Source organism: Ylistrum balloti, unplaced genomic scaffold, assembly GCF_031769215.1.
Source record: "Ylistrum balloti isolate Yb309-2 unplaced genomic scaffold, AGI_CSIRO_Ybal_v1 Utg372186, whole genome shotgun sequence".
Taxonomy (NCBI): domain Eukaryota; kingdom Metazoa; phylum Mollusca; class Bivalvia; order Pectinida; family Pectinidae; genus Ylistrum; species Ylistrum balloti.
Genome location: NW_026783033.1, coordinates 1 through 16,463, shown reverse-complemented (window position 1 = coordinate 16,463; position 16,463 = coordinate 1). Strand labels below are relative to the sequence as shown.

At 36.0% G+C, this 16,463-nt stretch overlaps 1 protein-coding gene across 1 annotated transcript; it reads left to right on the top strand.

The window, feature by feature from the left end:
- Positions 1-3,701: 3,701 nt before the first annotated feature.
- Positions 3,702-16,263, top strand: LOC132564339 (uncharacterized; the record flags this gene model as incomplete). The annotated part of the gene is made up of 20 exons (XM_060228993.1): positions 3,702-3,753; positions 5,992-6,057; positions 6,292-6,452; positions 6,746-6,994; positions 7,103-7,252; positions 7,390-7,585; positions 7,854-8,097; positions 8,214-8,379; positions 9,112-9,282; positions 9,396-9,545; positions 9,775-10,350; positions 10,470-10,810; positions 11,018-11,200; positions 11,304-11,565; positions 11,762-11,909; positions 12,034-12,291; positions 12,430-12,687; positions 12,955-13,192; positions 13,324-13,543; positions 13,722-16,263. Coding segments are annotated over exons 1-20 (6,631 nt in total), but the record flags the coding sequence as incomplete, so codon positions are not given.
- Between the last annotated feature and the right edge of the window lie 200 nt (positions 16,264-16,463).

Genomic DNA, 16,463 nt, shown 5'->3' with positions numbered 1-16,463 from the left:
AGTTTTAGAGTTACACTGTAGTCAGTTTTGTTTTAGAGTACCCATTATTTATAGTTTTAGAGTTACACTGTAGTCAGTTTTGTACCCATTATTTATAGTTTTAGAGTTACACTGTAGTCAGTTTTGTACCCATTATTTATAGTTTTAGAGTTACACTGAAGTCAGATTTGTACCCATTATTTATAGTTTTAGAGTTACACTGAAGTCAGTTTTGTACCCATTATTTATATAGTTTTAGTTTTAGTTACACTGTAGTCAGTTTTGTACCCATTATTTATAGTTTTAGAGTTACACTGTAGTCAGTTTTGTACCCATTATTTATAGTTTTAGAGTTACACTGTAGTCAGTTTTGTACCCATTATTTATAGTTTTAGAGTTACACTGTAGTCAGTTTTGTACCCATTATTTATAGTTTTAGAGTTACACTGTAGTCAGTTTTGTACCCATTATTTATAGTTTTAGAGTTACACTGTAGTCAGTTTTGTACCCATTATTTATAGTTTTAGAGTTACACTGTAGTCAGTTTTGTTTATTTATAGTTTTAGAGTTACACTGTAGTTATTTATAGTTTTAGAGTTACACTGTAGTCAGTTTTGTACCCATTATTTATAGTTTTAGAGTTACACTGTTCAGTTTTGTACCCATTATTTATAGTTTTAGAGTTACACTGTAGTCAGTTTTGTACCCATTATTTATAGTTTTAGAGTTACACTGTAGTCAGTTTTGTTAGAGTACCAATTATTTATAGTTTTAGAGTTACACTGTAGTCAGTTTTGTACCCATTATTTATAGTTTTAGAGTTACACTGTAGTCAGTTTTGTACCCATTATTTATAGTTTTAGAGTTACACTGTAGTCAGTTTTGTACCCATTATTTATAGTTTTAGAGTTACACTGTAGTCAGTTTTGTACCCATTATTTATAGTTTTAGAGTTACACTGTAGTCAGTTTTGTACCCATTATTTATAGTTTTAGAGTTACACTGTAGTCAGTTTTGTTTTACCCATTATTTATAGTTTTAGAGTTACACTGTAGTCAGTTTTGTACCCATTATTTATAGTTTTAGAGTTACACTGTAGTCAGTTTTGTACCCATTATATATAGTTTTAGAGTTACACTGTAGTCAGTTTTGTACCCATTATTTATAGTTTTAGAGTTACACTGTAGTCAGTTTTGTACCCATTATTTATAGTTTTAGAGTTACACTGTAGTCAGTTTTGTACCCATTATTTATAGTTTTAGAGTTACACTGTAGTCAGTTTTGTACCCATTATTTATAGTTTTAGAGTTACACTACTGTCAGTTTTGTACCCATTATTTATAGTTTTAGAGTTACACTGCAGTCGGTTTTGTACCCATTATTTATAGTTTTAGAGTTACACTGCAGTCAGTTTTGTACCCATTATTTATAGTTTTAGAGTTACACTGTAGTCAGTTTTGTACCCATTATTTATAGTTTTAGAGTTACACTGTAGTCAGTTTTGTTAGAGTACCCATTATTTATAGTTTTAGAGTTACACTGTAGTCAGTTTTGTACCCATTATTTATAGTTTTAGAGTTACACTGCAGTCAGTTTTGTACCCATTATTTATAGTTTTAGAGTTACACTGCAGTCAGTTTTGTACCCATTATTTATAGTTTTAGAGTTACACTGTAGTCAGTTTTGTACCCATTATTTATAGTTTTAGAGTTACACTGCAGTCAGTTTTGTACCCATTATTTATAGTTTTAGAGTTACACTGTAGTCAGTTTTGTACCCATTATTTATAGTTTTAGAGTTACACTGCAGTCAGTTTTGTTAGGGTACCCATTATTTATAGTTTTAGAGTTACACTGTAGTCAGTTTTGTTAGGGTACCCATTATTTATAGTTTTAGAGTTACACTGTAGTCAGTTTTGTTAGGGTACCCATTATTTATAGTTTTAGAGTTACACTGTAGTCAGTTTTGTACCCATTATTTATAGTTTTAGAGTTACACTGTAGTCAGTTTTGTACCCATTATTTATAGTTTTAGAGTTACACTGCAGTCAGTTTTGTTAGGGTACCCATTATTTATATTTTTAGAGTTACACTGCAGTCAGTTTTGTACCCATTATTTATAGTTTTAGAGTTACACTGCAGTCAGTTTTGTACCCATTATTTATAGTTTTAGAGTTACACTGTAGTCAGTTTTGTTAGAGTACCCATTATTTATAGTTTTAGAGTTACACTGTAGTCAGTTTTGTATCCATTATTTATAGTTTTAGAGTTACACTGCAGTCAGCTTTGTACCCATTATTTATAGTTTTAGAGTTACACTGTAGTCAATTTTGTTAGAGTACCCATTATTTATAGTTTTAGAGTTACACTGCAGTCAGCTTTGTACCCATTATTTATAGTTTTAGAGTTACACTGCAGTCAGTTTTGTACCCATTATTTATAGTTTTAGAGTTACACTGTAGTCAGTTTTGTTAGAGTACCCATTATTGATAGTCTTAGAGTTACACTGTAGTCAGTTTTGTTAGAGTACCCATTATTTATAGTTTTAGAGTTACACTGTAGTCAGCTTTGTACCCATTATTTATAGTTTTAGAGTTACACCGTAGTCAGCTTTGTTAGAGTACCCATTATTGAGGTTTTCCTTAGAATTAACCAGTACCTACATTTGTTATGATTAGCATGTGATCAATTTTGTTGAAGTTAGCCGGAAGACATTTATTTTTTTTAAGTCAACTGATATGTAGATCTTTTTAATTAGCGCCGTTGGTTAGTTTTCTTACAGTTAACAAGTTTTGTGAATGTTAGCTAGATAACCGATCGTTAGGTTTGTTAGAAAACCGATCGTTATGTTTGTTAGAAAACCGATCGTTAGGTTTGTTAGATAACCGATCGTTAGGTTTGTTAGATAACCGGTTGTTAAGTTTGTTAGAAAACCGATCGTTAGGTTTGTCAGGAAACCGGTTATTATTTTTGTGTTAGTTATTTATTATGTTAGATAGATGTTATTAATCTTAATTATGTTTGTTAGTCATTAGCTTGGTGTTAACCAAGAGTGAAAGAAAATCAATACCGGGTACATAAACATGTTCGTTTAAGACAATTAGCGTAAATATCATTTCAATAAAAAAGAACGATATGTTTATTTGAAATAAGCGTTATTTTGTAATATGTGATTTCACTTCTGTATATAGCACTCCAAGTGACATTTTAAACCATTTAATAATATCTGTCGACAACATTCCACTTGGTACAGTTTGATATTCATCGCTCTCTATGTTTTTTTTATTCTATCAAATGGGTACAGATTTTACTTTCACAAAATCAAGATATTTTCATATAATATTATAAGTATACACTACCTTTTAGTCTTAAAAGACGTAATTTGTATCATGTTTACTTCTTTTTGTTACAAATATCAAAAACGTTGAAACATTATACGTAGAACAATGAAAATTGAATAATTTGGAATTTCAATATAGATTTAAAGTTCATCAACATTCCACACACCCTAATTACAAAAATAGAAATCATTTATCTTGTAAAGCGTCATAACTGTACATTGAAATCCTTGCTGTATCAGCAACATCCGTAGGGAGACTATCACTGCGTAGTAGTGAAGAAGTGACCTCTGTACCCATTGTTACTTATACTGATATATAAGGGACAGCGACTGAACGTCTTCAGACACTTACGGTGGTATAGACGAGCCCACTGCTCCGAGGAATGGAGCTCAAGTTACTTTTAGTTGTGGCCCTTGCGGCTTCAACACAGGCGGGTAAGTGTTACTTATTAGTAATTCGGTTTCATACATGAATCAATTTTTTTTCTCTGTAACAATCATCAGCTGTTATAACAGTTGCCAAATCACCTAGACGACTTTTAAACTTTCACTAACATCACAGTTATCACAATTTTTTTGTCTTTTGTCATGTTACAAATGTGTATTTAACCAACCTTGGTCCTTTGTTTAGATTACTCATTATATCACCGATGTCTACTTTAATCGATCTTAATCATTTTGATTAGTGAGTTCTAATCAATCACATTATCACACCAGTGTGTGTCATAATCATGTTCATCTGTATGATTTATAGTATGTATCACTTGGTGTATAACACACGCTCAATGGCCCTGCTGCTTCGTTTTCATTATTCATCACACCACGTTTAACACAAATGTCTATTGATTTCATCTTTGCTATCATATTGATTTAAAATCACTTCGATAAAAAAAGTCTATGTTTCAATAACTAATCATATGCAAAAATGTCTGCTTACTGAAGTTGAGCAAGTTGTATGAATTAGACATCGATATATATATACGTCAAGTACTTCATTTTTTCGATATTTGTTTTTCTCCATCATCATAGAAAAATGACGTCTGTTAATTTGATTTCGATCCACTTAGCCGTTTTTTGTTTTGTTTTTGTTTTTTGTTTTTTTTACAAAGTATTGCATATTACAATCAAAATTGCCTGTCAACAATTCCTATTAAAACTTAATCAGGTTTCTGTCACCCGGTTGTTGCAATTCAATTGAAAATTATTTCTCTTTAAAATTTTGAAATCAATTTTCGACTCTCTATCATAACGATATGGAAGGTGTTTATGATTGAGTGTTGCTTATATGGAGAACATTCCTAATAGTTTTATAGACTCAGTCGTGTGCTCGAAAAAAGCTATTTTAATATGAAAACTTGTCAATGACTTCAATAAGTGTGGTAGGTGACATACCATGAACATTCCCAGCTATAACAAAATCATATGCAGTTGTTGTTACGTTTTCGGAGGTAGGATAAACGCCACCGGTGGAATAGCGGATGTCGACGGAAGTCAGAACTTATAATCGAACACCCCATTGAAATATTGAATATTTAAAACCTTGTTATGTCGTTCTTTATAATAACATTCGGACCCTTTTACAAATTGTGGTAAAAATAAGTGAGAGAAATGAATTCATTTTTTACATTGATCGGTCCACACGATCATGAATCAGTATGCGTTTCTATGTGGGAAAATGCGAACCAATATATTGGTTTGTTCTATATTTTGTATTATATGTTAAACACAATTTGGATGCAATATTTTTTTTTTCAATTAAGATATTATACTATGATAATTTCAGAAAAAGAAAAGAAAATTAGGCTTACAAACTTTTCAGAATCCAGCGTTTACTCTGACAGTTGTTGCGCGTACCAGGGTCGGCTGCGCTGTCGTCTGCTTGAATTCCGATTACTACCGCTCTGTTCGAGAGGTTTTTCTTGTTAGAGGTAGAAAAGTGCCTACATCCTATAGTTATGCATCATAAATAGATAAATCAGTAATTTTCGGAATAAGAACCTAACATAAACTAAGTGTTCGAGCATAGTGAGGTTGATTACATAATGTACCGATACGACAGGAGATTCGCGATATAACATTTCTTTAAATGCATTGAATGAAAGGAGAGAATCTTTACGAGTAAAATAACCTTACGTTAATGTACATGATACATTTTATAATACTATTAGATTCTACTTTAGCTTCCATATGTGATTTATGAAACGCACTTAAAAACTTTTAAATTTTAACTAAGAGCGGTGAAAATTTTCATTTAACTTATATCAGGCCTATAGGGCCACTGGGACGCCCCGTGGTACGCTAATTCATGCAGTACAAATACATACCTTTCATAGGAAAATAAACGGACACAATTATCAAAGCTTCAGGTCTACGTAAATATATTATTCGAGTATTTAAGATGTCATAAAGCTAGAGTTATCTCCCCTCCATCAAATTAGCGTGTTACTTTTATTGTGTATTATTTTTATTGTGTGGAGATACCAGTACCATTTCCACAGTAAATCCTTGTGTTTTACTTAGAGAAATAAAAATCATATTTCTTTTATATCTTATTGTCCATGTGTTAGGGTGGTGTACAAACATTCCATCCATACAATGCCTCTTCGATTTTTGTGTATCTTACTGTGTGAAATATCGTTAAATAACACCTACACAGTGAACAAAATGATTCAGATGTTATAACTGGTATTACACGCATCAACAAATTTCAAAGAGACTCGTGTTCAAGAACTTGTTCAAGTAAGTAATTTAATTGCATTGTAGTATATAACTTTAAGTATTAAAGAATATATATTTATATCAATTGACGTTGTAAATGCATCATTAAAATGGTACACTTGAAGCGGATAAAGTTATCATATCAATATGAACTTTATTATCATCAGTTTATGAAGAAAAAGACATCATAAAAAATGATAAGATAAATCTTTCCTTGCATGACGAACAGTCGCTTAAAATTTCTTTATTTTGCAGGCACAAATAAGTTTGGCTACAAGCCAGGGAAGTCATACGAGTTTGATTACAATGTAAAAACATCTACCGGTGTGAAAGGAGCATCAGAAGGATCGTCCGGAATGGAACTAACGGCTAAGGTTCATGTGGAGGCAGTTTCCAAATGTGATTTTGTTCTGAAGGTAAGTGTAAAAAGCATCTTGCAAAAGTCTACTCGAATTATATCAAATATATATCACATTTTGTCCTTGTCCTTAAACATATGACATAATACTAATATATAAGCGTTTGATAACTTTAACTGGAAAAATAAAAGAAACTAAGATTGGATTTAGAGGAAAATAAGTAAAAGCAACATTTAACAATAATCACTGAATCTGTGATGCATAGTACTTCGGATTATTTATTAACATAAGAAAACATTTTCCGGCTTTTCGACGTGTTTTATTTATAATAACTTTCTTTTTCCCCGAAGATTGAGGATGTGCGACTGCACGAAACAGACCCAACGAACTATGAAAGGATGATATTGTCAGAGGGAAGTGAAGAACTTCGTCGTGTCTTAGAGAGGCATGATCTGCGATTTTCCTTCCAAGATGGAATCGTAGAAGAGCTATGTCCATCTTCGGACGAAGTCACCTGGGCACTGAACATCAAACGGGGTATATTGTCTGTCTTCCAGAACAGCATGGATGACCTCAGACGTGACCAGAAAACAACAGAGGTTTGTTGATATCTACTGAAATATCCTTGTTCCTCGCGAAAAAGACATTATTTATGTGATGCGAATACTTAAATTGAAGAATGAAGTATTTACATTTCTGTTATGTAGTCTGACGTCAATGGCAACTGCGAGGTCGAATACAGAACAGATTACGGCCAACATGGCTATATGGTGAGGAAGACAAAGAACCTGCTCGGGTGCACAGAACGTAACGACTACAGTACATCAGTCCAGAGCATTCCGTACATAGTCTCTTCTGTAAGTAAAAGATACAAATCACATTGCGTTCGAAGTATATTGTTTTATTGAGGCTTTAGAGTCCACACGAAGGACAATCTCATGTCCACATGCATAACGGAAGATATCTGATTGATTATTCACAATTGCCTTTACAGGAAAACCAAGCCATACCTCTCATTTACAGCGAACACGAATGCCAACAGGAAATTTCAGCGGAAGGATTACTGAAGGCTGCAAGCTGTGTAGAATCCCATATATTCAGACCGTTCTCACGTGAGGGAAGTGGTGCAGTAACCGAGAGCAAGCAGACACTCAGCTTTGTTCAGGAATCAGTTGCGTCGTCCATACCAGGTATATCTATTTATTCATATAAGGTTTCAATATCATTAACAAGATAAATTCTCAGAGGTAATCTTTCCGTTTACAAAAGAGTTTGGGTACGACTTCATTATGGTTTAACATGAAATACAGAATTGTCAAATGCTGTCATTACACTATTACAATTGAATTTTAACTTCCTCTGAAATATCTGAATGATTCTCATCATCGTTTTATACAGTTGATATTCTGGAGTCTTTAAACATTCTTTATACCATTAAATATGCAGGCGTCATCAGAGGTCGACGAGGAATAACGTTCGAGCACGCCTATGATGCCGACAAATCAATACGTTCCCAGGTTGAACTAGAAGCTAAACTGATGGAGGTTTGTGAAAACACAAGACAGGATATACGTCCAGAAACACCAACACTTTTCTCGGACATGGTGTACCTGATGAAAACCGTTGACGTACAGTCTCTTCGAAGAGTCTATCAGAAACTCCGAACTGGGAGTTTGTGCGCCAACAACATAAAGAGAGTAAAGTAAGAAAAAAGTTGATTGATTACATTTATTTTTCGCGTCATTGACCTATTAATGTGATAATGAAATATACACAGAATAGATATATTAGTTTATGTTTCAAATTATGTATTTGCAGGAAGTTTTTCTTGGACGCAATACCAATGACAGGAACTAGTGCTTCGTTGAGTATGCTTACGGAACTAATTAACAGTCAAGAGATCACAGGTATAGAGGCTGATATGTGGCTTACAACACTCTCCTTCATCCAGCATCCAACAAAAGACATGCTGAGAGAGGTCACGGTATGTACGGCTGTTTTGAATGGATTGTGCATATAGCTTTTGTTTTTGTAATGGTATATGAATAGCATGGAAGTCATCTTGTTGACCACATCCACAACATTCGTATATACCCACCAGAATTGGGAATAAAAGACACGATAGGCTCTTCTACATCATCCGCTTATCTCAATCGTTTCCTACAACGAAACTAACATTGACATATTTTAATTTCCTTATCTTGCATTTTTCGGAAGCAAAACCACTATTCCTATGTTATGGTGTTTACATGTCGCATTTGAATATATATTGAAGGGCTTGTTTTTATTATCACGATATCCATGCAGGAAGTCGGCAACCGACGTACACGGTTTCAAGAGATGCAGGTTGACGAAAATTTTGGGGAAGTTTTATGGTCGTCAAACTGATTTTTATGCTCATTATTTTGCCTGTTGGATTCGTTGCGGTATATTGGTTCTCATTTGAGAACGTCTCATTTCGTAATGTTCTAGTTGACCATGATTTAAATTGGTGTGTCGTTAATGTAGTAGAAGCCGTTTACACTTCCTGAACACCTGCTTCATTCTCCTTGAATCTTCAGTTTATACTTTGTCCTAGTTCCATTGGATTGAATTTTGAATATGATCATGTTGTCATGTTGATATTTTCTTGTTGTTTGGCGTGAAAAGTTATAGATCTGATGTAATAATAATATAGTGTTTCCTAATTCTATGATATTGTCATCTGGTATTACAGCCACTTATTTCCAAGGACAACGGGAAAGCCATGCTAGCCGTTGCATCCCTGGTTCACAACTTCTGTCGAAAAAGAACGTGCGGAAATGACATGGATGTCAGCAACATCATATCAACAATCGAGGGGAAAATCGAATATGGTTGTAACGTCGACGGAGACAAATTACAAAAGGTGTCAATTTTTTCCATCTCAGCTTTTAATAATACATTTAATGAATTCTGATAAAATAATCACCATTTCTAGAAATCGGCTTGCTTTATTTATAGGTCTTTCCTACTTTTCAGACCATTATGAGCCTTCGAGCACTTGGTAATGCTGGGCATGCTACTCGTGCTGTTCAAACTATCAACAGCTGCTTAACCAAGACGGAAAACCCAACAGAAGTCAGACTCGCTGCCATAGAGGCATTTAGACGCATGCCATGCGATGCTGATGTACGTATTTTTTTTATTGTTTTCGTTTGGTCTATGTACTTTATCACAAGCTATTCTACGCAATGCATCAATAACCAAATAAAATGAGTTTCTAACCACTGTTATAAATTAGGCATGTATTGGTATTTTTTATGTGGTTATACTCTCAAGGAAATTATAAAGAGATTTTCAGGATTTAATAAATCATATGATTGAATTTCATCACATTTTGTATTCATTCCATTCATAGAGAGGTGAAGTAAGAACAACATTTGCCAATAAAGAAGAAGATTCTGAGATCAGGATCGCCGCCTATCTTGCCCTGATGCAATGTGCAAATACTCAAACTATCGATCTCGTTAAACACCAACTGGAAAACGAAGATGTTAACCAAGTTGGATCGTTCGTCTGGTCCCATCTTTCTAATCTCAAAGAAACATCAAACATCCACAGACAAGACATTCGAGCGATTCTGCAGAACGAAGAGTTGAGGAGTAACTTCGATCTCGACAACAGAAAATTTTCCCACAATTACGAGAAATCCATTTTCTTGGAGAAGCTGAATGCTGGAGCGTCAGTTGAGAGCAACCTGATCTGGTCTTCCTCATCTTTCCTTCCAAGGTCAATGATGGCCAATTTAACTGTCGATCTATTCGGTCACTCCGTCAACTTGTTTGAAGTTGGGGGCAGAGTCGAAGGCTTGGAATACTTCTTGGAATCCTACTTTGGACCAAACGGCTATTTCAGTGATAACGAAGCAACTGACTCAAATGAGCAAACTGTCAAAGGGATCAGCAGCAGAAAAATGAAAAATATTGAGAATCAGGTAAAACTTAATCACTGATGAACGCACTATAGAATCATATAGACCGGTTATATTGTAACTCCAAATAGTGTGTTGATTTCCATTGAATAGTATAATTTTTATAATTCGTTTACTTGCAGTTTGGATCGGCAATGGATGAACTGAAGGGGGCACTTTACACAAGGGTTTTTGGAAACGAACTTGGTTATGCCCGTCTAGATGGAAAGAAGTCGTTGTTTGGTGAAGAGATCAACGTTCTAGAATTGCTTATCAGTATGTCCAATAACCATGACTATACATTAACACAAAACTTCATGTTCATGGATAGCAGCATGATCATTCCTACCAGTTCCGGCTTCCCATTAAACCTTACGGTAAATGGAACCGCTACTGTTGACATGAAGGCATCCGGTAAAATGGATTTGAGAAAGGTCGCCACGAGTCCAAGAAGCGTTTTAATAACTGGTTCTATCCAGCCAAGGTAAACACAAATACAAACGTTGTTTGAACATCTTCTTATCGCTATTCGCAGGAATTCAGGAAATCCTTTGGAATTGTTTACAAAGCGGAATATCATATTCTGTTTGAAATTTATAATACAAATCTAAGATTACAATAAATTTCCAACTCTTAAACTGAAAATAGAAAATTAAGTTTCAAGTGTTAATAACCATGTTTCCGTTTGCAGCGCTGCCCTTGAAGTATCAAGTATGATGAGCGTAGATGCCTTCGTCACAAAGAGCGGCATGAAAATGGTTTCAAATCTGCACACAAGTACTGCAATCCAAGGAAAGATTGAGTTGGCTGATGGCCGTGTTTTGGAGATGGAACTGGACATGCCTCGCAAAAAGATGGAAATCGTCAATTTCAAGTAAGTTTGTAACTAATAAGTTTATTGCAATTGACATTTTATCTCAAATACTAATTAGGAACTATTTTAACCTTTTTATTGCATTGTCTTTTGTATGAAACAGAACTGCCTTTTTCACCGTTCACAATGACCTTCACCGTGAACAAGAGATGATAACAGAAAACAAACAAGTCCATAAGGTTTGTACAGGACAAACCATGACCAAAGTGACTGGTGTTCAGCTTTGTGGAGAAGTCCAGTTTTCTAATGCCTCAATGAAAACGGACGCTCCATACTTTCCCCTCACGGGTCCAATAAAGATGGAAATCGACCTCACAAAGAAGGACACCTTGACAAGCTACAAATTTGAAGCCAAATTTGTGAAGGTATATTTATTCTTATAAATTTTCATAAGTACAGACCATAAACAGTAGATTTAGTAAACTATTTCTTATTTAGTTAATAGGTTTCAAGATCTGTCATCATTCAATGCATAATTTGTTCATTACACATATCTATTGAAATTAAAATGTCTATTTGATCCAAACTATCTCATTGAGAGTATTTTTTCTATATTTTCAGACCAGGAAAAGCTTAGCTGCAAAGATAGCATTCGACACTCCCGGATCTTTAGTGGAAAGAAATATTGGAGTTGACTTTCTGTTGAACAATGTGGACAAATCTATCACAATGGATTTGGTTTCTCCGTGGATGAAGGCTGGTGCATCCGGTAAATATCGGTCTGAATTAAGATTTGCTCAACCTTAAATCGATGCACAATAAATTGAACTGGGCTTGTAATAGTAAAGTGGTTTTAATTGTTACGTGTAACTGGTCAAACTTTTCCTTTGAAGCATCCCTGACGAATGAACGAGGACTAAAGAGAGTGCAAGGCCGACTTAGTGTTGATGCCAACAAAGAGTTTTTAGTGAATGCGGAGGTCAGACAAGGCCGAAAAGGTTCCGCATATGTCTACACACCATCTTTTACAATAACAATACCCGGCAAAGATAACATCAACCTGGGTGGCTCCATTGAAAATCTCCCATCCAAGTCGGTTGAAGGTGACCTTACATTTACTGGTATCACAGCCGAACCTGTCAAGGGTAGATGTAAGTATCTATGAAGGTAATTCGTCCAATACAGTTAATTTGACTCATGTTTCCTCTGGTGTAAGTGATAATATATTTCGATCAATTAAGAGAAACAACAGAAACACAGTTCTATAGACTTGTACATGTACATTTCAGTTTCCCTCCAGAACAAAAAAACCATACGATCACTAATGGGTGGCATCAGTTTCACGAAAGGAAAGGAATACAGTGCCGTAGCTCGTATCCAGACAACAGGGACTGCAAAAGCGATAAAGTATAGGCCATATTTATCTATTCGCACTCCAGAAAAGGAAGTTGTCGCGTTTGGTGGCACTGCAGAGCACAGGAAGGGAAAGTCAGCTTTAATTGATTTTACTCTCAGCAAGATTGTTTCTAAGGACATCAAACTGTTTGGTAAATACAATGTACATGAGCTGGCGATTGAGAAAAGAAAAAGATAACTTATAAAATGATATGTAATTGTATGAATTCTTCTCGATAATCTTTACAATAATGTGCAATAGGAATGGGTTTTTTTCTGCCCCATAGGCTGTCACCATTTAGTTGATTTATATTTGTTTTACAGTTGCTTTATAAAGATATGACAAAAATACTCCAACTTTACAGTAGACGTATATTCCTCAAAATGACTTAAGTAGTAAACGTAGTATCAATTTACAGTCAAAGTCAGGAATTTGGGTAACAAGAAAACAATGAGGTACCAGACGAAGGTGGATGTCAGAACGCCCTACATTACCACCAAGGTCCAATCCAATGTTGTGCTCAGAGGTGGAAAGGCCCTGATAACTCGAGCTACCGTAGACTACGTCGTCCCACGGGTGATTCGAGACAAAATCACATTCAACGGGAAGGCTAACCTTGCGATGACTAAAGCTCTGAAAAGGATAAAGGGAACAATGTAAGTTGACTGTAAATATATTGTTAGAAACATTATTCAGTATCCACAAATTTGTTTCAATAATGTTCATAATATTGTGACGAAGAATGTACAATATTTCTTATTTTTCAATGGTGTTCTATTTTATATAGAAACACCGTTTTCAAGAAGAGACCACAGTTTAATATCGGTGCCACTGTAGATGCAAGTCAGACCAGAAAATCAACTGGACTACAATTTAACTTGGTCTATGGTGCAAACCGGAAAGACAAGACAAGAACTATTTCACTGTCCTCAACTGTTAGACACCAACGTTTAACCTGGTTGGAATCTACTTTAGCTGCTGATTTTGATCTGAAGCATCTCGGAATGGTACATTTTCATCCGAATTCTAAACATTAATGATATTACACCATTGAACCAAACATTCTTCTGACATTATCAAATTGCGCTTTTGCTATTTTTCAAAGAAAGATCATTTGACGAGAAACTAAGATATCTCATTACCTAAATCGTTAGAATGTAACATGACCACATCTTGTGATTTCAGGGTGTCGATTTGGGATTTCAAGGCCGTCATACACATAACCGAAAACAGCTGGAAACCACTGCAACATTCTTACCTGGTAAAGAGAATGAATTGTCTACAACTCTTCGATTAAAGAACAAGAGCAAGACTACCAAGAACTTGTCGGGTGCTATGACCTTTTCATATGGCGGGGAAAATATTGAGGTAGGTAACGATTTGAATGAAGGAACCGACGGAGAGTTTACAAACACTCTCACGGCACAATGGGCGAAGTCAAAGAGAAATACAATCATCACAACATTCAGACTACCGTCTTCAAAGGAACTGATTGGCTCTGTTGATGTCAATCTAGCAGACATGAGACGTGTGCGAATTGCTGGCCAGTACGTTTTTGCGCCAAGGAATATGAGTGTCAACACCGAAGTCCGGCTGGCCAAGGACAAGTATGCACTTTCAACGTCATATCAATTCACTGACGCAAAAGCAAGCGTGAGCACAAACGTAGAATTACCAACCAGGCATATTACATTCGAGGCTGACATGAAAAGAAAATCTCCGATTTACTCTGTTAGAACCAAACTTCTTTGGGATGCTGACAATGATGTTACTAAAGGCGTCCAGCTGGATGGACAAGCAACGGTTGCGGATATCAACACTATAGATGTTAACCTTAACAGCAAGTCACCTCTTGGCGCATACATTGTAAACCTGAAACATCGTGGAGGTAATAAGTACATATCTCACGCTGACGTAGAATGGGACGGATCCAAGCGCATTACTGTGGACACGACCTTCAGTAACAAGAAGAACAATAACTATGCAGGAACCCTCCAGATCACCACCCCATTCCGTGGCTACCGGTCTGTTGCTGTAGAGGCATCACATGTTACTGACAACTCTCAATACTCAACAAACCTCGATGTCAACTGGAAGCCCATCAAGAAAATTTCGACTACAATAATACTTCAGAGACCGATCTCCTTGACAAATTTGGAAGGTGAGATCGTTCTAAAAACTCCAGTAAAAGGATTTCAACGAACAACAGTTGCAGTCAACCACAAGTTAACAGACAAATTATCAACTATGGGTAAATTTACCTGGAACAAGAATTTGGTACAATTAAACATTGATGGCGCTAATAAAGGAACAACAACGACTCGAGATATAACCGGACGTGTCAGTATCAAGACAACTCTCCCGCAGGTGGGTTCTATGTACATTGGTGGAAGACATTCTGATGATGGTAGGAGATTTTCCAACAACTTCAACATGAATAAGGACGGTCAGGGTCTCGCATACGAAGGGGAGATGACACACGATAGATCTGGTTGGTCGGTACAGAATAATGGGCGATTTTCTTTGACGGCGTTGTCACACTCAATGCAGTCTGCGTGGAATCACGAAAACACCCCAACAACCATTAGAACTAATTTCAATGGGAATTATGGAGGTCATAATATTGACTTTGATATCAACTCAGACCACAATCTTGCCATTGAACAGGGAATCGGATCGCTGAGTGTGCAGTTGAGAGGAAATGTCCTGCCTACTTTTGGAGTATCTATCACCCATGAGCATGCCCGTGGATTAATAAACAACGTCCTGGCTATTCAACACAATGAAGAAAATGTAATATCAATAAAAAATAAATATGGAAGAGAGAACGGACATGTCAGTTCTGTCCACACAATTGAATTGATGAAAAACTTATACACAGCAAGACTCGACTCTCAGTACAGCGACTATCCATACAGTGGAACTGTTCATCTAGAATGGGCGCCAGCAAAGAGCATCACATTATCCGCCAGTCTAGACCGAGCCAATGGTCTGTTCAGTGGAAGAATGAATCTGCAGTCACCAGTTATGACAAACATCGCCATTACCTTAAACCAGAACAAAGAAGCGATGGAACTTATCAACACTGCATCGGTTCAGTACGGATCAACAAAAGTTGTTTCACTAGAAAACCGCATGAGAATGGATAACAACAAACGTATCTTCCTTCTCATCACATCAGAACTGGAAGATGCACGAAGACTTGAGACAAACTTTGAATTGACTGGTGATATGAACGCGTTCCAGGCAGCAGCTTACTTCGAATTACAACCTCTTCTTTCAAGGATGTCAGCATCATCACAATGGAACATGCAAGGGGACATAATTGGAAACCTCAGGGTGGATACACCATTTGCTGTTCTTCCATACAGTCAGGTCACAATTACAAGTAAATCACAAGGGGATGAAAGGATTTCTGTGATAAACATCGAATTCCTTCCAAGTCGCAATGTAAAATTGGAAAGTTCATACAAAATTCTGCCTGGTGATTTACTTGGAAGCTTAGCTCTTACCACTCCATTCGAAAAAATTCCTCGTGTAGCAGCCACAGGAAAGTTCACGGGAAATGGAAGGCGTTTCCGTTCCAGTATCACACTAGAAGATATCCATGGACAAAAGTACGAGGCAAAGTCCAGATTTGGATATGGGCGTAGACTGACTGGTGAACTGTCCCTCAAAGCTCCTCATATAAATGACATCGTTGCTATGATTAACCACGAAGCAAACGGTAGGCAGCTTACTACGCATGGGCAACTTACGTGGTTAAATGGGGACAGATATCAGGCAGTTGCTGAATTTACTGGTGAGGACAAGTTGGAAGGAAAAGTTATTTTGAAATCCCCATATTTCGATGATATAACTGTAACAGCTCATCACTCTGGAACCATTGAGCGATTCCAGTCGAATGCAGGACTTAAATATGGAGAA